The 26,668-nt window shown below is 34.2% G+C and overlaps 1 protein-coding gene across 5 annotated transcripts in view; it reads right to left on the bottom strand.

The window, feature by feature from the left end:
- Mctp (multiple C2 domain and transmembrane region protein) overlaps positions 1-26,668 on the bottom strand; it is a 312,273-nt gene that overhangs the window by 195,725 nt on the left and 89,880 nt on the right. The window contains exon 1 of one of the 5 annotated variants that reach the window (XM_085820254.1): positions 139-206. The exons of the other annotated variants lie outside the window; for them this stretch is intronic. Within the exon in view, the coding sequence (XP_085676380.1) occupies positions 139-169 (31 nt within the window). The 5' untranslated portion in view covers positions 170-206. Of the gene's footprint in view, positions 1-138; positions 207-26,668 lie in introns of those variants that run through there. 5 annotated transcript variants of the gene reach the window in all.

The following is a 26,668-nucleotide window of genomic DNA, read 5'->3' on the forward strand; positions in this document are numbered from 1 at the left end:
ATTAGAACAAAATTTGAAGTCTATGTTTCAAAAATTACAAGATCTATGCAAATAAATTCAAAAATACAAGTAACTGAAAATAAAAATATGAGCCACTGTAGTACATTTAAAAAAATATTTTCTAAAAATATACGTTACTTAAGCAGAAAATAAGCAGCAAATTTTTCATATTTGAGATTCAGCCAAAGAAAGAAATTTCTTACCTGCAAAATAAAAATAAATTTCAGCTAAAAGTGACCAAATTCAGTAATTATTTAAAAGAATTAAATAACAGAATTTAAAAAAGAAACATTTCACAAATTTCAGAGCACATTTAATATCAAAGTACAATTATTCCTAGAGATCAATAATTTCTTGAGAAAATGCAATTAATACATAATGTTAATGATTAGTAATCAGAAAGTACTTATAAAGCAGAACTCTGTGCGACAGAATAATGTTTGGTTTAGTTAAGTGCGCTTCAAAAAACTTAGAAACAGTTATTTTGAGCTTAATACTTTAATACTCATAAATGAAGTTTCCTATCTTTCGTTCTTCTCCACGTGCAGAAAGTTTATGTAAGGTTTCTGCATCTTTTATCTCCTTCAATAAACGTACGTTGTAGTCATGATGTTTCTCAAATAAGGTAGAGAATTTTATAACACATTTAGCAGCAAGGCTGGAAAAATTTTGTAACATAATACCAAAATTTTTTATAGTCTGTAAAATGAAAACACAGTACCAAATACTTTATAAATAGCGTTAGAAACCTCCTTTATTAATTAAAAATACTGCACCTTCTTCTGTGAAAATAAGCAAGAGTGTCGGTGTGTTTATCTTGCATTCAAATCTACAGTGTTTATTCCGATTTTCATGAAATATGGCTCACTTTACCTTCAAAACAAGAGGAAAGTCATTTTGTCTACGTAAGATTTCTCAAGAACCGCCTGCTTTATATTCATATATTCTATGTTAATTTAACGAACTTTTATCTTTTATTTAAAAACTCATTTAAAAGCTTTTTGCTACCACTCTGCAAAGCGTAAGATATCTGAATCAGAAAATTCATCAATATAAAAGTGCGTTGTCGCTCAGCAAAACGCAACTTATTTGTTTCTCGTAATTAACATATTCATCGATTTTAAATTGTCACTGCTCAAATTAAAATAGTTTAAAGTGCGTTTTCATTGAGCAAAGCTTGGGATATTATTTTTCTTTCAAATTCATCCAGTTATTACTTAACAAACTAGGCGATTTAAAAGCAATGAACTCAGATTCATTATTATTAATTACTACCTAAAAGCATTAATTACTACTTGGATTCAGTCATTTATATATATATTTGTGTGTGTAAGATATAAAATATTTGTGCGTTACGTTAAGAAATAATTGGCAACCTTAAAATTGACTATTCTAAATTTGATGTTCTCCCCTAAGTTCATCTTTTCTCCCAAATTCGAGATCTTTCTAAATTACATAACACTGCTTGAAAAGAGAACTAAAAACTAAAATTAACCAATCGCAGCTTAGCTTTACATATGCACCTACATTGTATAAATACTGCTTCGCGAGCAATTATGCCTTCCTTTTCCTAACTTCTGCCAAGCAAACATCGCTACGCTGCTATGCCCTCCTTTGTTCTTTAAGATGACGTAACATGTATATAAAATCATTGTAATTGCTTATGATCAAAAAGTATATTGTCTATAAAGATTGAAGATGATTTCATCAAAGAAATGATTTTGATGTGCCTAAAAATAAAGATGGTGGTTCGCCGAAATTAGTTTTGTCAACATGTTCCTGCCTTACCTCAGCCATCACGACTACGCCTTAAAATATCGCATGCATTTAACAAGAGGAAGATCACTGTGTGCATAAGATTTCGAAAAAAACCACCCACACTCGGGGGAATTTATATTAGAACGATGAATTCACGACCCCCCCCATCTTGCGCACACCTAACTTAAATCTTAGATCACCAATCTTAGATTCATGGCCCTGTAATAGAATTCCCCCTATCAGTGGATGTCGTGCATGCTAAGCAAAGAATTCATAAGTGTTTTTAAACAAAAAGTAAATATTTCTACATAGTTTCAATTTTGAAACCACATTATTCGATTTAGCTTCACATTGTGCGTTGTTGCGTTCTTGCTATCAGCCGTTAATAAAATCATTAGATGGCGTCGTGTTTGCTTACTCTTCAGAACAGACTAGAACTTTCAAAACAGATTTTATGTGCGCGTTGTATCAGTTTTTCGCAAGTATTTCGAAAGCCACGAAGAAATTGGCCAAACTGGATGGTTAGCTGGTTTTCCGAAAAATGACATAAAGGGTAACAAAGCAAAACTCAGCTAGCTCTTCAAATAATCGATCGATGGATAACTATTAATTCATAATTACATAACAAGCTTATTCAGAAATGTGTCCTGGGAACTTTGTTCTCTTTTCGTCCACTGATTCATTCATGGATATAAAGCAAGCGGTGCATTACCCGACATAGTATTTGAATACTCTTGAACTACACTGCTGGCCATTAACACGCTGAACGTGGCGCCAGTCCCTGGGGATCGGCAGTGAACTTTCCGTGTGGCCGGCGTCGGTCCCTGGGAACCGGCACTGGAATTTTCGTTTTGCTGGCGTCGGTCCGCGGGACCGACAGTATTAAAGTTAAAAAATAAATATAGTCTCAATGAAATGTGATCAAATTTAGTTTTAATGAAATGTATTGAAACATTCTAAACAAAAATACGTCTTAGCTCGCTGCCGGCTGAACGGAAAGAACAACAAATTCGGCACCGCGCTCAACGTGTTAAAATTGCAACACTATGAAGGAAAGCAGGTGCAAAAATGATATTTGTTGCATGTACAGTATGGCATGAAAACAAAATGATTAAATTTGTAAGCATTTTGGAGGTTTGCAGGGGTGCAAAATTAGTAGAAACAGCTGCCACCTCTGGCAACTAAAACGGCCCTTACCCCATTAGGCATGGATTTAAACTGGGCTTGGATGACAGAAATTGGCAACTCATTCCATGTTGCTTGAAGTCTATGCCACACTTCATCAGCCGTTTAGCTGGAGAGGGGTGGCGGACCAGTCTCTCTGCAACCCGTGACCAGATGTTTTTAATGGGTAACATAACCTAGAGACCGCGCAGGACAGAGCAGCAATCGAATACCCTGAATATAGAGGAAGGTCAGGACACGACGTGCACCATGTGGTCTTGCATTATCTTGTTGGAACATAGCGTTTGGCAGGCCTCGAAGATAAGGCACAACCACTAGACGTAAAATGCCAGAAATGTACCCATCTGCGTTCAAATTACCAGCGATCCGAACTAGAGATGTGCGTGTCGTGTACCTAATGGCTGCCCAAACCATTACACCAGGTGCAGAGCCCCTATGCCGATATCAAATGCAAAGAGGCGACGTGCGATCTACTCGGACACTCCAGACACTTGTACGGCTATCAGAACCGGTACGTAGAAACCGAGATTCGTTTAAAAAAGCTTCACTGAGCTACTCCTGTACCTAGCTTTGTCATTTGGCGCACCAGGTCGCCGTCTCTCTTTATGCTGCATTGCATGCTAAGTAATGGTCACCTTGGTAATAGTCCACGCTGCTGCAAACGTCGACGCTCTTTACGAGTTGATACGGAGCTTGCTGCAAACATGCCCATTTCCAGATTAATGGTCCGTGATGTGGTCGTACGGTTTTGCAGGGCTGACCTCACAATCTGTCTGTCCTCTCTGGCGCTAGTGATGGAAGACCGTTGAGATCCTGCGTGCCGTTCCGTAACTCTCAGCAATCCATTGATTCCTTATTCGTATGAAAATTGTTGGATGTCGACCAATGCGACCGGCGATATCACGGAACGATAATCTGCACTTTTGATAGGCAACGATCCTGCCTGTATCGAATTTCGAAACTTGATGGTAAGGATTTCCTCTTCTTATTCGAAGCACAACACGATATTCTGAGCAAACTCCAACCTTACAAAGCACTTTCCGAATGAGAAATCCACTACACAATTTTTCTTTTATGCGGTGCGTTAGGTGACGTTTCTCCCTCATGCGTCGTCTAATTGCGCTGAAATACTGATCATTTGCATATCCCAACTTCTTCCTTTCATGTGATTTTGACATTCGTCAGATCGTTCCTGCCTGGCGTTGCAATTTTAATGGCCGGCAGTTAGATTTAGCGTAATCAAAATTGCAGTTAAATATAATCCATTTTAATATAAAACAATTCATTTTATTGGAACTTACTGAAATCGATTACAAAAATCCATTCCAGTTAAATACAATCCTTCTTATTCCAAAACTACAGTTAAATATAATCCTTCTTATTCCAAAACTACAGTTAAATATAATTCCTTGTTAACGTAACATTCTCTTATCGTTCTATAATCTCGACTCTGTGTCACGTGAGAGAGGTGAAAACGGGCGCCGTTCGGCTAAAGTGCGCATGCGTGGTGTTCAAAACTTAACACTCATAATAACTAATTTAATGAAAGGGTAAATTAAAAAATTTGTAATTTCGAACTTGATTTTTAGAGCTTTAAGACCAAATATATAACACTTTTGCGCAAACGCAAAGATGATCGTAGACAGAGCCATTTACGTGTCGCACACTTACAAAATAAACGTAAAAGAAATTACACTTTTTTTGAAAAAATGAGATTTATCATTCAAATGTGTTTAATCAGACTTATAAGCAAATAAAAGCTAAAATGGGAAAGTATTTTTAAAAATTTCGTCGAATTATTAAATATACTTATTTAGTTAACAGGAGAAAAAAAGCAACAAATTTTCCAGATTCAATTGTTAAGCCACGTTCTAATAATACGAGTCGTCACTATAAAGTCTGTTTTCCTGAATACGTTTCTTCATAAATGTCAATTTCGCCACCTCAAAAAACATTTCAAATTTATTCGCACAAATATCAGCAGATATAAATGTTCTAACCATACATTTCAAAGATGAACCACTTTATCATCGGAACATTTCCTTGTAGCCTTTCTTTCTAACCCTTTGACTTCTGAGAGGCGCATATATCCATCCAGCAAAAACTATCGGCGTGGTCTACAAGCACATATGTGCGTTCGGCGCAAGCCATTGGTGTAGACTATGGATGAAAAAGTGCGCTAGACGAAGCCTTTGACTACTTGTAAAAATGAGGCTATATTGTATTGTTACATAAGAAATCGCAATTAAATTTTGTCGGGAGTACTTCTTTGAAAATTCCCCTTCCGGGAAAAAAAAAAAAAAAAAAAAAAAAGAAGAAGAAGAAGGGGCGGGTGACTGCTCATAATTATTAGCAAACAATTTCAGTCCAAAGACATCGCAGTATGGGTTATTTTGATGAAAGTTACGATTTATCTAAACGCTATGAAACTCTTAGCTTATGTGTAAAATCAGTCTACAGCAAAATGTTTCATTCACTGGATGGACTGTCCTATATTCAATAATTACATTCAGATGGCAAGGAAATTGTGTTTCAGAATCTTTACTACTACAGAAGAATCTCGACTGCTTGAGGTAATGTATCACCTCGGTCTGTGTAACCACCTCGGATAATCGATAATTAGGTTAATAGACAATAAAATCCTGCCAGGTTTTCTCCAGACAAGAATTTCTGAAATGTTAAAAGTAAATGCAGAAGTACTACTATCCACAATTTAATAAACTGTTATTAGTAGTTACCGCTCGGCTGCTAGTAGATGTACCCACTAGCGGCCGAGAAGTAAGGTCACTGAAAATTGGTAGTTCGACGCTGGTTTAAATACCGGCGAACGGGTTAACTGCACAGAAATTCGTGGTTTTTTCCATAAAAAATCCTTCGTCACTCAGAACTTTAAAACTGAATTCGTTGTTTTCTACATTTATTCATTATGAAATGCCATACTTTTAACTATGCAAATATCTATAAAGTCATTACCAATACTGTTTTAATCTTTGATATTAATTTCCTTGCCAATTAGTATTGATGACTACACTTTGATGCAAGACAAAAAAGCGGTTGAATAAAGAAAGGTCAAATTATTAATCACTGATAGAATTCGTAAGCGTTACTGATTTTCTCTGCACCTTTTCCATATTGAACCCTAACGGAACCACATTCTAAAGGATTGAAGCAATCACGCAATAATTTACACTCCATAATTATCTAAACCTACATGAGTAAAGGAAAACTTCTGTTTACATACGTTAGCATTTCAGGCACTTAGATAAGTTTGAAACTTATTGAGTATGCTTTAGAATTTCAAAATTTAGATTCAATGACTTGTTTAAAGAAATATGGTGCGGAACATTATTTTTTCTAATAGTTATTTTAATTTGTTAGCCTTTCCTCTCCCTTCTGATTCTGCTCACGTTTCCTCGCCATGATGTAAATTATTTAGAGTGAACTAGAATGTATTTAAGCTGATGTAGTGAAAAGGTTAGTCAGAGCGTGATTTCGCTACTGAGAGCGCACGTTGTTAATTCTAGCAGCTTCTGAATTTTGAATCTCGGGTTCGCATTCTTGCAGCCGAAATTAGTATCTCACCGTTATAGGTTTATGAGCCTACCTGTTAGGTTAAATTGAATTGATTAGTCTTGCAGTACTATTTACGAGTATCTCTGAATTTAGTTGCTATATTATATTTTTAAGTTCCTCATCACAAGTGGTTGGGATAGTCTAAGCATGTAAGTCCATGACATCCGTAAACTATTGTTTTTAATAAAAGGGTCTTTTACACCCTTACCCTGTTGTACTCATCTTCCAGTCTTTGCGAGAAGTCGCAAAATATACTTTCAGGTAGATCTAGTTACAGTGCACATTAGCAAAGAAGACTAGATCCTACAGCATGATTGTTTTAAATCAAAAGTATTTTTACAGAAATTATTTTCGAAACTGCGAAATTAGATAAAATAAAAAGTTATAAACCATGGAAGTGCAATTACCATTTTAAATTTTAAACAGCATATTTAACTGATAAACCATTTCAGAATCCTTTCTTTTGAAGTATTTGATTGCGTATTAAAGAAACAGTTGCTACGACACAAACAAAATTGCATAAAAATGAATGTTTCGTGTTGCCATGGCCTCCAAAGTTTTGCGTTCACGAAAATGAGCAAGTGTGCTTTATTTTTCATGCACGAAGAGTCGACGGAAACAGCTTTCGCTTATAATGCACGAAAGGAAGACTTTTTATTGCAGGCAATAGGTATTTTGCATAATTAACTTATACTGGTCGAAGAACTATTATTCAATACAAGTGCTTAACGGAGGAGACATTTACACACTTTATGAACGAGTTTTAAGAGAGCCGATAAAAAGTTCGAATCGAGTGGAAGTGCCAGCCAATGAGAGAATGATGAGCAAATGATAGAAGTGAATTTAACATTTCAATTCTCGCCAATGCTCAAGGCGTTAACTGTGATCACAGGATTGAAATTCTGATTCAGGGTGTAAAGTAATTCGAAGCTTGAACTCTCTACATCCCAAATACCACAGTATATTTACGAAGTATAAAAGAAGTTGAACAGTAATTTACAATATTTACAACTATACTCATCTTAAGAGATTTTGAAATTATGAACTATAATTCTCGCCTTGTAATTTGTCATTTTCTCCAATTTGTCTCTGTTGCTAGATATTTTTTAGCTACTAAGTAATTACTTTTCATATTATTTTCCAGTAAATCTACAAATGAAGTTCATATTAAAGAAGTTTATCTCTTCACCTCAATGAAAATATCCTCTCTGGGATTCTCTATATTTGAGATACTGAACATCTAACAGCTTGACACAACAGAGCTTGACACACCCACACAGCTTGACACAATACAATTCATGGTTGTTTTTATTAGATGTGTCAAGTTCCATATTGATGAAATTACGCGATGGCGCATAATGTATCTACAATTTGAGTTCGCAATTCTGCAAGAATGCAAATAAGCGTGAATGGCATATCTATATCCGTGGAAAGTTAGCAGTCAGGCAATTAGTATACCATAGACTGCTGGCCGGTGCAGTTGCGGTAGTGGAAGCTTCACTAGAATAGGCTCATAGACATTTTTATGACTGCAGCGAAACGATCAAGATAGGCAGAACTGTGTGTAAGATAGTTGAAAGATACAATTTAGTTCAACAAGTACAGGTTGAAGTGAGCGGAATACCAGAATTTCACTATTGGTCGTACAGGTATAGTCTTACCGCGGACCAACTATCAACAAACAGAAGCCTCTCTAAACTCTGACAATATTCTAGAAAACATGATGAGATATGTGATGGGAAGCCTTCCCACTTCGCTTCAAATAGTCCACTCAAGCAGCAGGGAACATAAAAACATTATTTTCAAAGTACTCTGTTTTCGGTATTGTAGTAATATTGCAGAAAATGCCAATGAGTGTATTGCTATTTTACAACCGCATAAAGTTACTACATGCACTCACCATATTTTAATTATTATTTGAAATTAATAGATGTCATTATGACCATCCTATAACTTAGGAGCTATATTTCAATAACTTTATATGCAGTATGCTCAGTGAACATCTGCATGCAAAGAAAAAGCTCATAAAATGGATAAAAATGACTTTTGCATAATTTATCTCAAGAAAAGTCTTCGCGTCCCGCAATCTTTTAATTAAGACTATTTACATACTACCAAAGACATCATTATCTATTACTCCATTGTATTGCTACGTGCAATAAAAATAGTTACCGTTCTTATCAGTGTCTGAGATGTTATTTATTATTATCCTGTCATTCCAGGTCAAGTCGAATTTTATCGTGACTAAGAGGGAGCTGGTATAGTGCTTATCGTTGGCCAAGGCCTTCGGGCACCCTGTAGATAATAGTTCAAAATTTTAATAGAAAATACCAGGGCATCTCTGTCAAAATTTTAATGGAAAATACCAGGGAAGGTTTTTCTAACATATGACTAACACAGCCGCCTTGGTCGGTACGATTAATGGAGCTGATTGTTATATCGTTGGATCCTAGTTCGAATCTGGAAGGAGGCACGAATGTTTGCAATATCTTTAGTTTCCTGTGGTACATTCTAGGAAACGTTCCTCAGTATACACCTCTGTAAAATCAATCTTTACAGCATGAAGGTTTCAAGAGAGTAGAAACTTAAATTTTAAATTTCATTACTGGTGGTCATGAAAATTTAATTTGCTTAAGTTTTGAACAATATTCTAAAAGTGGAACAAACAGTTACCACAAAAAGAAAGCAACGCTTTTTAAGTTTTGAAAACTGTGCACAAGTTTTTCTGCTGAATTTTAAATGAAACATTTAAAAAAACCAATGTCTGTTTAAGGGTCGAAAGTCTGGTAAATCGCATTTGGCAATATAATTTTAACCAATACTGCAAAAGAAATAACTGGTTTTAAAACCAGTTTTTAAAGCAATAAAGTTTGAAAATAGGATACATGGCCATGTTGTTGACTTTTAAAAGAAAAGTATTTTTATACTAATATTTCGATCGAGTATGGCAATTATATAGGAGGCATACATCTTAGTCCGAAACTGGGAGTGCATTTTTGATTCGGATAAATGTCTCAGATGTCTTCCCTGCGCCTTTCCCTTTCTTTGTAGGTATAATATCGCTCATTTATTGTAGTGCAATTTGGACAACAGTCGATGACGAGGCGATTGAATTATAAAAGTGTTCGGTCCCCTTTCCCGATAAATTCTTATACTAGGAGGCATACTCCTACCGTTGCATAAAAAAGGAAGGTTTATAAAGGCTAAGATTTCTTTCCTGAAAATAATTTGTGATAAGAAGTAATTCCTACGAACTTAGGAATAGCCTCTTAAACTTTCAGAATTCGTAACTATGCTAAAACTTAGAGAATACCTATTATAATACTCAGAAAGCATTAATTTTGCTAACCACTTTCCTTTACGTAATGAAAAAAATGTCTGCCTTTCCTAGAAGAAAAAGCACTGCAGGAGATAAATACTTTTCTTCAGAACTAATTTATATTCGAAGTTTATCCAAGGAAAGAAAAACAAAGAAAACCTAGTTTAATATCTGTCGTATTAATGGATGGGGCACCATGTCAGATTCGATTTGTGGGCGGGCGTTTTGATATTTTGCTTGATCATCTTTGAAAAATTGAAAACTAGCACTGTTTTCAGCTATACACAAAACAGTTACATATTCACACAAAGTAGACAATTCACACAAAGTAGACAATTATGAAGTCTCTACCAACACTTCTAAGAAAACCTTTTACTACGAATATATACTTATCTCACTTTCTTTCCTTAAAAATGCAAATAAAGATAAGATTATTCCTGCACGTCATACATTTACTTGAATTCATGAATAAGAAGCAGTCTTAGAATGTACTTTCATCTAAAAGTCATGCCGATGGGAATGCGATGTGTATTACAACTAGTCCGTCAAACTCAGCAATATGTAGAGTGGGAAGTGAAGTTGCAGCTCTGAAAGATCTATTTTTCAATTTAGAAGGAATTTAAAGTAAATGGATTTTCAAATAGGGATAATTTGAATTTTGAAGGCCAAGCTTAATTTATCTTGAGAACACAATGGCTGAAATAATTCGAAAATCATATGCTGAAAATAACCTTCTCAAAATGTCTTTAAACGTTTTCATGCAAGACGGGGCTGTTTTGTCTTCCTTCCCTAGAGTGAAATTTGATGAGCAGAACAAATGGTACAGTCGAAGTAATAGCCTATTTAAGTAAATGTCGTCATAATCGATTACTCGTCTTCTTAATATTTACAGATTTGGACTCTTAGCAGGAAATGTATAAAAATAAAAATGTAAATAAGCTCTTCGCTAAACGATGAACTAACGATTATTCTAGAGCTAGATTATGTTAGGAAATTTTATTAATTATTTTTATGGTGTAAGCGTTCATAAAAATTATCAGCTAGAAATTATAAACTATACCAAACAGGTTCACTATTAAAAAATAATAATGAATAGTACCTGTAGTATAGTTAATTTTCCTCCAACATACAACTGAAATTAAATAATTTCAACGGCAATTTTCAAAACTGCTAATAAACCGGGTAGTTTATTAACATTGCAGTAACATAACAAGACACGAAAAATGAACAGGTTATGACAAGCAAATATTAAACAGGAATTCTACCATTATGTGAAGAGAAAAATCTAAAAAGAGAACAGAGAAATCTAAAATAGTCTTAAGAACGTAAAGGGGTTTTTGTGTGAGTAGATGGGAAAATGAAAGCAGAGAAGTAAAAATAAAAATGCTGCAGGATCAAATTTAAGGATATGTTGTGGCGAAGAGGGTGGAGTATTTAATTGTGGTTAATAAGTCGCGTAATACAGAAAAAATTAGTTTGCTAGTTTTGATAAATTACTGATATTTTTCAGATATATATTTTTTACATTCTATAAAATGAAAATAATGGTTTACTAATGTTAATCTAGTTTTTTCCTTCCAGTTTGTATTATATGACACAAGTTCCAGAAAGGCAGCCTTTTAGAACTGTAACTACCATTATATTAAGTCTGTTTAAAATGTTCATAAAAGAATTTTGAATAATTTCAAACTAAGAACTTCAGATTACAAGCTAACTTCTTTCGGATTTCTTAACATAAAAAATTAAAATACATAAAAATTGCAATCTGATTTCCATATTCAGATTTTAGTTTAAACTCGCGAAACAATTTTAAACTAATCAGTTACGATTAGCTCATTATTTTAAAATAGATACCCATAACTTCAAGGTGCAGAACATATATCATAAATTAAAACAAGATATTCTACTAAGACAGCTATTTATAAACGAAAGAATTATCAAGACGTAGTCCTGAATTTTTAACTACCTCATTAACACGCGAGCTTATAAGCACATATTTCTGGAAAACGAAATGGCAATAATTTTTATTGATAGAAGAGGGAGTTGGAGAAGCGGAAACAGTAACAGAGTCCTTGAGGTATTAAAAACAGCGTAGAATACTGTATTAATGAATAAGCTAATAAGCATAAAAATGTTCAAAATGTTCCATTAGTAAAGATACTGAAGAATTTAATAAAGTAAGTCAATGGATGCCAGTTACGAAATTTTCCGTACAAGCCAAAGGAAAATGGTGGAATAAATTTCCACCTTCTAAAATTAGCAAAGTGGTTTAAAAATTCTTTCTTCACATTTTTCATCATTGTCTTAAAATAGCAATAATATTTACTTATATATTAAAGATGTGCGCGCTTAAATAATGTAGCCGTCTTCAGGAACACAGAAGCAAACATTTTTATAACTACTTGTACGTTTGGGCGGAAAATAAAACTCGAGGACACACAAGTGGAATTCCAGGGCACAAAGTAGGAAAAAACGGATGCGTTTATGCAGAAAATAAGCTTTTTGAAGATAATAAAAAGCTGTTACTGAATAACAAGAATTTGAGTGGAGAGAAAATGTCACGTTCTTTCAATACGTTTATTCTCGGAGAAAATATCCAAAGATGAAAAATTTTATTAGATACACTTTTTTTTTCACTTTTTGAGGAAAAAGAAAAACTTGGAGTTCCGATTCTTATGCTGCTAACTGATAACAGCAAGAGCTTTGTTCGCAGTATCTCTCAGCATATTTTAAATCCATAAATCATGCGAAAAACAATTAACTCGAAAGGAAAATTTATCTTTCGGAAAATTATGCAATGTATAAACATAATTCAAGATAACTATAAAGTTTAATACTTTATAAAAAGGCAGAATTCAAGACTTTGCATCTTTTTATATTAAGATGTAGAAAAGTCTAAATTTATTGCAGCAATTTACATATGCTAATTATGCAGTGTTCGCCGCGTGGAAAATATATATTTGGTGATACATTTCTTGCCAAACTCGACCTTAAGAATGCCAGCCACCTGTTTAAACATTTGCAGTTTATATAAAATGAATTTTAGCTGCTTCCGCGAAATGTTTTAAACAGCTGAGTGAGGAATCCGAAGTTCAAGATTCGCTTTCGCTCTTGATTTCCTTTGGAAGACTCAAAAAACATATTCATCTTGTTCTTGAGAATGCCAGATGGACCAGGATAAACAACTCGCATTTCAAACTTCTACCAGTCTTAAAAAGATCTGTTTATAAAATCCAATTTAAATTTATGTTAAGAACGGTAATGGATTCCCCTTTTGTTATATTCCTACTCAAAATGCTTCCGAACTTAAGAGATGTGACCATTTTATCTACTGAGCGCAAAATGGTAATTTTGTGTACTGATTTACAATGGAATATATTGTTCTTCTGCACCAAAGGACTGCTATGAAAAGTTTTATAGGCCTGTGCGATTCGTTTACTATTATTCCTCCTTCGCCTAAATATGTATTCAGTAGTTATACTCTGCCACTAGTCCACAGCATAAAAAAAGGAACTCCTGGAGGTTTTTTTCTGAACGTTGTAAGAAACGCAGCATCTGATGTTAGTTACTCTGAAAACCATCAGCACCGCAGTTCACCCTGGCAACAAATAAAGAGTATGATTTCTCTGACTGCTACATAATCTAAAAAAAAAAAAAAAGATACTTTTTAAAACTAACGAAGTTCATACAAATAAGGTTTCTCATGCATAGCCGTCTTAGACGGTATGCAATTAGCGGAAGATTAACTGCATACGTTTTTGGACATAGATTTGGATTTAAAAGCTATGTAGTATCTTTGCAGATTTGGGGAACTAAGGGAAGAATAAATCGTTTTCGAGGTTTTTTCAGTAAGAGAAGAAATGTACGAGACTTCAGGTTCCAGGGCTGACAGCCTTCAATCGGCTTCGCCTAAAATCAACAATTCATTCCAATCTTATCCTATTCCAACATGCAAATTTTGCTTTATACCTTTTAGAAGTTTGTCCAGTGAACTGATTATGCGAGAGCTATATTAAAGGAAGGGATGTCTTCGTGGAATACTTTATAAAGAAAATGACTCATAATCAAGTTACATTTGATGAAAATCACAAGAATTTTATTGCTAACCGGAAGTATTGGATTATTGGGCAAGTAACAAAAAGGCCGTCTGCTTACAGTGAGGGAAAATGGCACGTACTCACGTCGCACATAAGAAAACCATAAAAACTTCCATGCAGCCAACTCCTTCACAAGGATTTGAATCCATGCCAAACTCCCAATGTTCAAGGATTTTATCACTCAGCAGGAGATGGGCACACTGCTAGGATGAACGGTTAAGTTACTTGAACACGGCAAAGCACATGAAAGCTATTTTCCCAAGAGGAGGGATGACTTCGTGGAGGACGTATTCACATTACCTGTGAGGAAAACTATGAAAACTAACTATGCAGCTAGCCCATTCGCCTGGGATTAAAACCAAGTCTAACTTGGAGTATTTAGTGGTTTTAATCATTGGTGAGACGTCATGATGAAGGACCAATATTCAGTTAGGTATTATTTGGTTAAATTACTTGAATATGGGAAAGAACAAGTGGACTATCTGCCTAAGAGAAGCGATGCTGTTGTGGAGGGGCTTCTTAGAGAAAATGGGTCGTATTCATGTTACACATGGGGAAACTGCGAACACCAACCACCGGCCTGCTCGCCTGGATTCAAACTCAGCGAACTTCCTGTATTCAGCAATCTAATCGCTCGCCCGCTTGTGGGGCACAGTGGTCTTTCCATTGTTGGGTCTGCGAGGAAAAAGCCAGATGTGTTCAGGATTATGCCTATAAGCAGTTGTTGAAGGATTATATGCCTATAAGCAGTTGTTGAATAATATGAAATTTAAATAAATAAATAAAAAGTAGCTCGTCATTTTCATTGATAAAATATGAAAGATTTAATCTGTAGTGCAAAACCGCATAAGATATTTCAGTATAATACGAATATTTGTATATTTGCATATAAGACCTTTCATACTATTGATTAAAGAAATTCCATAAGGATACTCGTTATAAAGGAAAAAGAAGAGAAACATTTTCGTATAAAGCAGATAAATTGCAAAGTGAAATTTACAAGATTAGATAAACGGAAAATAACTCGCTCCATTCTTTTGCGTCGCAACACAATGAAATGACAGGAAAGAATTTAATTTTCAGCGAAAATACTGATGGGTCAAAACTTTTGGCTTCTGTCCAATACGCATTAAAGGAGTCACGAAGACCTACTACGATGAAAATATTCGTTTTTCACCGTTTGGTTGCGGAGCTTCACATATCGATTTGATACAAAAGTATCAAGTTGAACAGCTGCTGTAAAATGGTATTCGAGTATTGACCAAAAATGGGTTTAAAGACTCTGAAACAAGCAAAGAAAAAGATACAAATTTAAAGGTTAAAGATTTATTTAAAAGTTTGGAGCTTTGGATAGTATTTTTTTCATTTCTATACCCAATCATGTTTTTGAAGACATTTCCTCCCCTCAAAAGTTTCACTTAACTTCACTATTCAGAATAAAAAAATTGAGTTTCTTTTCGTGAAGTTCAAACGTCGCTTTCCTTAAAACATTATATGAATTTATTTATAAAAGATATTCCCATCAAGAATCAGTTCTCGGAATTTACAACTGTAACAGAAGTTGGCTGCCATATAAGATCAGATTTGTTTTTCAAGATGAGAGTAAGTTTCGCTTTGAAATTTTACGTATGACATAGCACGAAACAAATCTACAATAGCAGAAAAAGTTCTTGTTTTTGAGGAAGTATTACTTTAACCTAATAATTTCAGAGCATTTGGATATAAAAATTTAAGTTCATCATAAATAGAAAAATATGAAAACGATTTAATTAACACAAAAATATATTTATTGAAAAACTGCTTTCCTCTTATTTGAAATTGACATTTGCGCTGCGCAATGTTTTCGTGTCGGCCATGACGTACTACGTAATTTAACACTAACGAACTGATAGGTAAACATACTAGAAAATTGAAAAGAAACTTTCAGTCGATTCATTTCAAATGCAAAACAGAAACAATCGTTTTAATAATATCATAAATGGAAAATATTTAATTTAAATTTCAAACCAGCGCATATAATATACATAACTGAAGAATACCGTAGAATGACGTTTCAAAATAAAATTTCTTTTCGTGATTTTGCGTGATTTCTCATTTTGTGATTTAAGATTAATACATAGCATTATCCTAACGTAGGTATTTTGATACAAAATCGGACTTCTGAAATGCAATACCGAATTTTAACCGCATTAGTTGGTAAAATGCGTTTCCTTGAAACAATATTATGGCTTTTTCTTATGTTGAAATTCCATTTCCAAATTTTTATCTTAATTAAGAATGTTGGAATCTTGGTAAAATAATCAACTGTCGGTTGTTAGAAATCCGCTCTGAAAACGGCGAGAAATTAATGAAATGCCAACGGCAGCGAATGAAATAATATTTAGCCATGTATCACTTGAGTTGGGCTGAAGGCAATATATTGAAAAGTGTACAAATTTTATTTTAAAATAAAGGAGCAGAAAGTAAAAATAAACAAAACTTTATAAAAAATGAAACCCCGGTATTTGCCGAGAGGTGAAGACAAATCTATGCTATTACCTTTCGTAAGTGTAGAGAAAAATATGTATTTAATGTAAAGAAAATTAAATTATTCTGTATCGAGATATATATGACGTACGGCATCAGTTGTTTTCATTAATAGCTACAGGAAATCTTTATAACATTGTCATTTGATACGCTATAATCTTTTTTTTTTTTTAATTTTCAAATTTTGAAATAAATATTCTGCTACAAAACATGCAACATCATTCATTCCTTTTCCCCCAGCATGATTATAGAAGGCGTTTTACGCATTTAAGAAATAATTTTATGCATTGATATTTTAAAGACTTACTGATCTTTTTCGGGACTGTTAATCGACGTCCTGATTTCCAAAATAAGAGTGCACATATTCCTGTTAGTAGAGGTTATTTTGTTCACCTCTCTTTCAGACCAATCGTTTTGGTGTTTGAGGTATTCAAGAAAAGGGATTTTTCATGTTTCGTAGGCGTCTAAAGGTACAAAAGTTCTGATAAATGTTGGGGGAGGGGGGAAGAAGTTAAAAAATATGAAGTAAGATTTAGGTTTAGTACCTGTTTCCTTTATCATTTATTTTAAAAGAACTAAGCTGCAAATTTAGATTTATGCGCATTAGCTTCATCGTTATGGAAGTGGCATGCTTTCATGATTCTGACGAAAAACAAATTTCTGCTTTAAAAATGAGTGTTGAAGCATTAATATAACAAAAAGAGTTTTCTTCAATGTCTTAAATCCCAGTTGTACGAAACAAAAAAAAAATTTGCAAGTCATTTACTAAAATTTGCTTTACATTTTTCAGATCAAGTCGATAGATGTTTTTCTGGAACTTATCGAATTATAAAGCGTTTTTGAATTAAAAGAGTATAAATAAATAAGTACTTCATATTTACTCACAGTATATATCCTTTCATCGATGGTTAAATGATTTTGGTAAGGAATTTTACAACATAAAATACATTCATTTATATGGATTACATTGTTTAGATTATGGCAAAGCACTCGAAGGCTATCTGCCCAAGATGAAGAATGTTTTCTGGATAATATTTTAAGGGAAACCGTTTCTTATTCATGTTATACTTAGGATGAATCACAAATTCTCATTTAGGCAGCTCATTTGGCAGGATCTACACCCGGATAGAGCTACCAGTAATCAACAACTTTATCGCTCTGCTATTTAATCGTGATTTATCTCATGGCACTCTGTTTTCGTAAGGAATATATGCATTATGGCACTTTCATTTTCAATGGAACTATTGACCTTATTTTATCTTAGAAAAAGTTTATGAATAATTACACACTTAAAAGTTACTTACAAAAATTATTTTATTTACGCACTCAACTACGCTACTGCAGGCAGATTTTCAACATACCAATCAAAGTTAAGGGAAGATTTATTTTGAAAGGAATGCACATATACACAAAAAGCTTCAGCTGAATTGGAACGTTAGCATAATGGTTATCGCAGACAGTAAATCCTGTCGTAAAGAACGTGAAGAACAGAGTAACCATTGGCTCCCGTTATAAAGAGGTCAGAAGGGGATTGAAGTTTATTTCTTTTAAACGAAAATTTATTTTAAAGGTAAGCTCATTGTTATTCCAAACGATAAGCATTTGTTAGCTTCATTTATTTCTACACCAGGCTGAAAGAAAGTTTACTAGCGGGCAGCGATCAAAGCAAAATTTATAAGTGCTATGTACACCTGAAAAGTAAATGAGTAAAAGCATTTCAGTATGAATGAAATTAAATCATTCTTTCCAAGCAAACAACCAATTCGTAAATAAATTTTTGTTCTCAAACAAGGAAACAAAAACTTGTGTTTCCTGCGTACGCGTAAGACGTCATGATTTAAACTTAATGTAACTTAAAAACGTTTCCTCAAAATCAATAAAAGGATTAACATGCCAATAACATAAAGTGTCAGTTATCCTAACTTGAAACAGAAAAGTTGCCAACAGCAGCTATTTTTATTAAAAACTTTTTTGATATACAATGACGTCGCATACAACGTTCTTTCTTCAATGTCAGAATATGATCTTATATATGTCATTTTAATATTTGGCAATGCTATTTTTATTTCATATTTTGTAAAAATTAATTTTTTCATTAATAAACTGATTAAAGTCGTACGAAGATGAAAACGGTCGAAATGGCTTTCCACGAATTTTTGAAATCCGGGGGATACCTCTCTCGAAACTCGATTTTCCGCCGTTCCGTAGGAGACTATCAAACAGACAGACAGACGGGCGCAGATTTTAATAGTAGTGAGATTACAGAAATATGGACTATAATCTAAAAAAATTGCTTCACTTCTTAATTTACTAGAAATTAGGTAACTGGTATTTTACGTAATAAAATATTTTCATTTACGATAATTTACTTGGTTGCTGAAAATTTAATAAACGTTACAAAGTAGTATTCCTGTGAATTTGAAGTGCACTCTACACAAAAAAAGGAGGGGCAGTTCTATATCTCCCGTTCTACTGGGCCAACTGAAAAAAATTAACTTGCGCTTTTCATATATCGAAAGCGCGACTTAGGATACAAGATTAATACATAGCATTATTCTAACGTAAGTATTTTGATACGAAATCGGACTTTCTGAAATAACATACCGAATTTTTTTTCATATTTGGCTTCTACTAAAATTATGCTCGAATGCCAAATTTTGTAAAAATGGTACTACTAATTAAAAAAAAAAGCTCTCATAACTTTAGCTCCTCAATGTTAAGTGAGTTTGTTATATATTTATGAACAGCTCTTTTTTTTTATTAAACTTAATTCCTTCTTTCACAATTCGAAATTTAGGTTCAATCCAAATAAATTCTGCAGCTATTTGATTTATTTTTAAAGTTTGCATTTTTTAGTAAATTTTTTACATTTTTCGAAAAAAATTGAATTGTAACCCATAATATTTTTTGTCATCACCTTAATAATAGGTTAATATAGTTATTAAGTAGATATCTTTCTAGGCATACCTGGAAAACATTGAAGTTTTTTACTGAAAATTCCCCGAGATATACACAAATTTGTATATTAGCGCGTTCTGAAGTTTGGCATGTTTGTTATAATCGATGATAACGGCAAATGTGGTTTACGCACTTGATTAAAACTATTTGAAAGAATGAATTATGCACCTTTTTTCCGCTTCTGCTCAATGAAAGGGAAAGGAAATTACATTACCATAAATTAAGAATTTCGCTAAGTGAATTACTCTTGCCGCAAACTGAAAGAGGGCGGCGAGATAATTTTTTTTAATTTAACTCTAGTTTCTCATCAAATTTTATAAAACTTAATATGTAGGCATAATTTGAATTGTAGAACCGAAATATTAAAAAAAATCGTTGTCATTTCAGAAAAACTCCGATTTTGTGTCAAAATACCTATGTTAGAACAATGCTGTATAGAAATCAGCATTTTTCTAACACAGGTACATATCATATATCATACTTTGAGAATGAAAAATGCAAATTAAATTTTATCAATCAGCCCAGTAGAAAAGGAGATACAAAACTGTCCCCCATTTTTTTATGCAGAATGTACATTATAAGCAGAAACACGCCTAAATTAAAAAAGATTCATCAATACTAAGTAGATTCACTTGAACTACTTTGAAATTGCAAACCCCTACATTGTTTACAAATTTTAAGAATCACAAACATTGATTACAAATTTTATATTTCGTTAAGAACATATTGTATTAGTTACAATTAGACTGCAGATCTTTTTATAACAAATAACATTAATTAGATGCTATAATTTACAACAATATATGCTATAATATCTACATGCATTATTATGAATCAAAATTGTTTGAAACTTTAAACTTCCCGGCATGGTTCCGCTACGTAGACGATACTTTTACCCTGTTTGAAGGTAATAAAGATGATTTAAATAAAGTTCTTTCAACAATGAATTCTATTGTTCCTGCTATTCAGTTCACTTTTGAACTTGAGACTTGCAATTCTCTTCCGTTTCTCGACATTCTGATCACACGTAACATATCCAACTTCAGTACTACGGTTTACCGTAAACCTTCATCGGTTTGCCTTCCACCACACTTTAAATCATGTCATCCGACTAAACAAAAGTTAGCTTCATTTTATTCCTATGTTTTCCGTGCTCTTCAAGTTTGCTCCTCCAAACTAGCCCTTGATGAAGAACTAAATTATTTAAAAGCAATAGCTATTGACAGGGGCTTTTCACCCAACATTATTAATCAAGCAGTTAAAAAAATTCTCATCTCAACACACTAAAAGGCACACTCTTGTTTTAGGAGATTATAAAAATTCTGTTGTCATTCCTTTCTTTCCATCAATTAGCTATAAAGTTGCACATATTTTGCAGAAATTTAACTTTCGGGTTGTTTATTCTCCCATCAATAAAATTCCGAGTTCCATACTCAAGGACCCCATTCCGGATATGAATTCCTGGGGTATTTATAGGATTCCTTGCCAGTGTGGTTTAATTTACATTGGCCAAACTAAGAGAGCCTTAAAATTTCGCGTCAAGGAACATGAGGCATATGTTAGAAAAAAGGAAACACAGAAGTCTTCTGTTGCTCAACATTGTTGGTCCGAAAATCACACTTTCAATTTTTCTGCTGCCAAAATTATTCAAAAAACATCTTCCATTGGAGAACTGGATTTTTAGAGGCATTTAACATTCATAAAAATCTTTCTGTTCTGGTTAACGATCCTAATTCCAATCCAAATTTGCCTTCGGCCTTTAAAGAAATTATGTTTTAGTTCTCGTTTCGCCAACAGATGGCGCCACTTGCTTATTCTTTTCCAGGCTTTCTTATCTTATCTAATCATTTTTTCCTATCTTGTCCATTTGCGGTTTTTCAGCTGAGGATTGTGGTTAGGTAAAACCATCGAAACTAGTTTTGTGAAAATTTTGTAAATATAACGCTGATTTTTGTTGTTTAACTTCTGAATTAATACAGAAACTGTTAGAAATATCTCGAAAAAATATAACTTTTACGACAGGGTAGGCAGAATATTAGTATTTCATTTCTTAAAAAAGCGAATCGAAGGGCTTGACTGCAGTTCTCAAAGACCTACATTAAAAAAACCTCAATTTTTTTTAATTCGGCTATATTTGTAGATAAAAGTAAATGTAATATTTTGGATTGATTTAAAGCAAATGGTGGGGCGAAAACACAATACTGAACTTCAAATGAAGAATTTTACTACTTCAGTAAAACATGGTAGAAGTAACCACTTGGTCTTCGGCTGAATGAGTGCTTGTGGCGTTTGACTTCTATACTTTACCTGAAGCAAAACTGATAATTTTATGAATCTGAATATTCTAAAAAAAGTTTTGAAACTGGACTTTATGCACGTGTCTCCATTGATCAAAACGCTTGCGTTTAGTCCAGACTTAAATCCTATTGAGCTTAGTTAGAATCATTAACAAGATGATAACCAGATTAATAAAAGTAGAATTTCCGACAGAAATGCACTTGGAAGAACTCACCACAAAACGGGAAAATATAGAAGCAAATCTCAATCAAAATCTTGTGAAATCTATGTCTAGAAGACTCAGTAAACTTCTGAAAAGGAAAGGTGGCCCGAATACGTCATCAGAGAATTTTTTTTAATTTTTTTATTTTTTCAGTATGTATTCAATGTTTGAATGCTCCAATACGTTTTAAATGATTACTTTCTCGTTTGTACACGAAAAGAGTAAAATTTAATATTCAATAATTATTTACCTTTATTTTTAATTAATTCTTAGGTTTTCCAACTTCATTCAGATTTAAGATGTGATATGTAATAAAAATATTTCATTTAAATTAAATGTTTAATTATTCTTTCATAAAATGTCTGAAAGCTTTTTCTGCCCCAATTTCGATTCTATGTGAACGTTTCTAGCATCACAATAAATCATCAAATTGCATTTAATGATCTCTGCGTGTAGCAGGTGAATATTGAGAGTAGATTAAAACTACAATCTTTGCCGTTTTAGAATGGAAAATGCAAAGGATGGAAATGATAACAGTAAAACAGATGCCCATTATCACTAATTCAATAACGTAATCCCAAGAAATTACCTTGAGAGAAAAATCAGTTTTTAAAGAACATCTTATGTCGAGTCGTTAGGTTTTCTGAATCATCTAACTGCTAACTCATTTCCCCGAAATTCAATCTTGCTAGTAATGACTTCCGGAGAAATAAGATAAATATGTATTTAAAACAAACGCCGGTTAAATATGGTGAGTAAGCAACTTGTTTAAAAAAAAAACAGCGCAACAGTAAAGACTAAGTCATTTCTTAAGAGTTTTCAAGATATGCGTCATACTAACGGAGGCAAAGCGAAATTTTCATATTTAATTTTATTAGTCTCGTAATTATGCTCAGTTAATTAAGCATTCCACTCTGTGTTCGCTTAAGTAATGCTTTATTAGGCTGAAGTGGAAGTATGCACATAATCTGAAGATTTTTATAACTTACTTGAACTTTCGAGATATTTCTTTGCTTACGGCAAGAAATACCTCCGATGGCTTGTTGTATATTTTTATATATATTTCGTATAAATTTTGATGTTTCCAAAGAATCAGCTATAAAACGGATTTGAGCCATGAGTAAGTGAGGTTACTTACAGTTTGAATTACGCTATAGAGACAGCTAGAGTCAGAAAACTTATACAAAGAGACGGTATAGTTAAAATACTGAAATATATAATAATATAATTAAAAATAGATGGAAAATTTAGTTAGCAATGGGAAATGTTTTCCAAATCGAAGGTCTTATAACACGAGGAAAGGAAAATTCTGTAACTTCTTGGTAAGGGGCTTAAAGCCTTTTGGACAAGTTCAAATTTGGATCTTCAGTTCCAAAGATTAAATCATGTGCCTGCTTTTAATGTGCATGTAATGGTGGTTTATGCACGAGTGACTGTTCAGTTAGTTGATTAAAGCAAAACATACGATTGTACCTGCCTAATGGGACGGATTTCTCCATGGATGATTAAGGCAAACCCGTTTCATAATTATATTGCACACACGAAAACGACATGTTTCTGAACTTGATATGTCTGAATTATAAACTGAGGAAAAAATTGTTCAGATTTCTATTAGACAGCCTAATACCATTCATCATTATTCCTAATAATACGGTTCCCTATTACCATCACAGTTAGATAGCTGACACATAAATCAGCTCTGAGCTGGCAGATTACTTTCTTCAGAGTTTATCTGCCAATTTATTGGGCAATCAGAAAAATCCTGTAGTTTTTTAAAGCAAAGAACATTTTCCTGATTTTTGTTCTTGCTGACGAAAGGTGACACTGATTTAACCTCACAAGAAAATTCGAGTACCCTTATTCACACTACAATAAATATTTTTTATATACCGTAGCTTTTCAGGGCACTGCTAAAAGATGAAGGATAAAAAATTAATTTTCGCCATATAAACTTTGTTAAAAAAAAGGTTAATCTTATAGTTCATAAAATGTATACTGCATATGGACTTCGATATGGTACGATCTTCTATTTCGTTTACCTAAGATCTATTACCTTCTATTTCGTCTATATAAGATGTTTTGAAAATTTTAAGCATGGAGATTTCAGAAGAGGGTTTACCACATCCTCGAAACATCCCGCTATATAATTCAGGGACGAATTGTTGTTCACTGAAGCTCACTTGTCTGACCAGGAACGAGTAAAAAGGACTAAATATTCCAAAAAGCGCAGATCGCGATCATTTGAAGAAGCTAGAGCGCGAAACCGCTGTGATGTGTGCCTTACGATGGGTCCCTGAATAATTCTTACGCCGCAGTATTAGATGCGAATATCTCTACGTATAATAAAAGGAAGAGTCTGTCTGTGAGAGTGTGTGTCTTTCGTCGTGCTAGTAATGGACCCAGAGCTACGAAATTTGCTACATACGTACATCTAGACAACAGCCAGTGCACCTCGAAGGGATTTTTTTCAAAATCCGAATGCGATTTTCATTTCATGTTTTTTGATGAAATTGCATCAAATCGGTTATTCTCTCTCATTATATCAGCAACAATGGCACGCAGCCCTTGTTGCTGATATCAGCACTATTGCTATTCGGAAAAATGAGAACGATAATTCTGTAGAGTTTTTTAATTTAATGTTTCTCTTGGATGCTGGCCGTCGGTCGAGAGAAGGCAACGGGAAGTTGGTTAATTTATTTATTTATTAAGGATAATTAATATTTGTATTAAGGAATATTGCTTATTTCATTGTAATTTTTTATATAAAATGCATTTTTATTGAATTTTTTGATAAATTTGTTCTGCAGAGTAAAATTTTGTGCGGTTTTTAAATTTAATGTTTGGTTAATAAGTAATAATTAAGTTACTCTTAATTACAATGGTACCTCGGTATACGTCATTAATACGTTCCGGATATATCCAAGCATACCAAACGAGCTTTTACAATAAGAAAGGGAAAATAATCTGTTCTAAGTAAAATGATCCTACTTGCTATTATTATAACGTTGTTTAATATTAAAATACAAATGCAGTAGATGAAATATACACTGGTGTGCAAAAATTAAGGACGAAGTCGAAAAATTAGCATATCAGCTGAACGAAGAGGCAGACCGGACAGAAAGACCAATCAGGAGATTAAGTAAGGTGATGTACGGTAGCACTTGCGCAGATATGCAGGTAGACGTAATGGGGAAGTGTCTGAGTAGTATAAAGCATGTTGTCGGTGTAGGATCAGTATTTCTGGCAAAGAGATTGCACGCCGTATAGCAGTTAAAATCACACAGAGTTGCTGTCTCAGCGAGAAATGGCGAATAATCAGTCTGTTAGACGACATCTGGATGCTTTTACCCGAGGTCGAATCATTGGGAAGTTGGAGGAAGGCCGCAGTGTGACAAGTGTGGCTGCAGAGTTTGGAATTGCTCACAGCATCGTTTCACGACTTTGGAGACAATTTCAAACTACAGGAACAGCTATCCGGGGGTTTAGTAGTGGTCGTCCACGAGGAACCACACCCGCAGATGACCGGTATATTGCCTTACAGGCCAGAAGAACAAGGCAGCGGGAGAAATCGCTCGACACATGACACAGGTGACTGGACGACCGATATCGCGTTTTACCGGGGCCAGAAGACTGCACGGTGGTGGTCTGTTTGCACGACGCCCTGTACGGTGTGTATCTCTAACGCCTGCCCATCGGAGAAGGCGTTCTCTGTGGTGCCGGGAACACTGGAATTGGAGAGACAATGAATGGGGACGAGTACTCTTTACAGATGAGAGCAGATTCAGTCTGAGTAGCGATTCTCATCGCATACTCATCTGGAGAGAGCGGGGAAGCCGCAATCATCCCTCGAATATCATTGAAAGGGACAGGTATGGAGGTGGCGGTGTTCTCGTTTGGGGAGGCATCATGCTTGGTAGTCGTACAGACCTTCACATCTTCGACGCAGGTTCAGTCAACGGGACCCGTTATTGTAACGAGATTCTTTTTCCATATGTGCGTCTTTTTAGAGGCGCTATGGGTCCGCAGTTCCTTTTCATGGATGACAATGCACCATGTCATCGCACAGTAGCTGCCGAACAGCTCTTAGAGAGTGAGGATATTGAACGTATGGATTGGCCGGCACGATCTCCGGATCTCAATCCCATCGAGCATGAATGGGATTTTCTAGGCAGACGCTTGGCAGCTCGTACCTTACCACCAGTAACGATTCCGAAGCTTCCATTGGCGTTGCAAAACGAATGGGCAGCAATGCCTCAACAACTCATTGACACCCTCATTCTCAGCATGGGCAGACGCTGTGAAACCTGCCTAGCAGTCAGGGGAGATCATATCCCCTATTAAATAACGGATGTTTCTTGCTGGACACACATCACAGGGATGTTTCGGCCTTCAGTCGCATTGCGCTCCATGCTACTTTTTCAATAAAGCTTCTTTTTATCCCTCTGATTTCTCTTTTAGTAAGTGTTGCTTACATTACTCATGTCCTTACGTATTGGGGATCTTACGGTATTGAATGTGTTGATTTGGAAAGCTTTTGTACAAAGTTATATTGAAAAAACCGTCTCGTCCTTAATTTTTGCGCACCAGTGTATACTATAAATAAATATTCTTCTGTTATCTAGATAATAAGCAATTTCTCAACATCCTATAATGTATCTGATTTTCAACTGATAATTGATTTCAGCCTCACCGCAACGTTAATCGATTTAATAACGTATTCGGTTTTCAAAATCGTAAGATACCATCATTCTA

Source organism: Stegodyphus dumicola, chromosome 7, assembly GCF_044657685.1.
Source record: "Stegodyphus dumicola isolate Sdum_Otavi_A_Nest chromosome 7, ASM4465768v1".
In the NCBI taxonomy this organism is placed as follows: Eukaryota; Metazoa; Arthropoda; class Arachnida; order Araneae; family Eresidae; genus Stegodyphus; species Stegodyphus dumicola.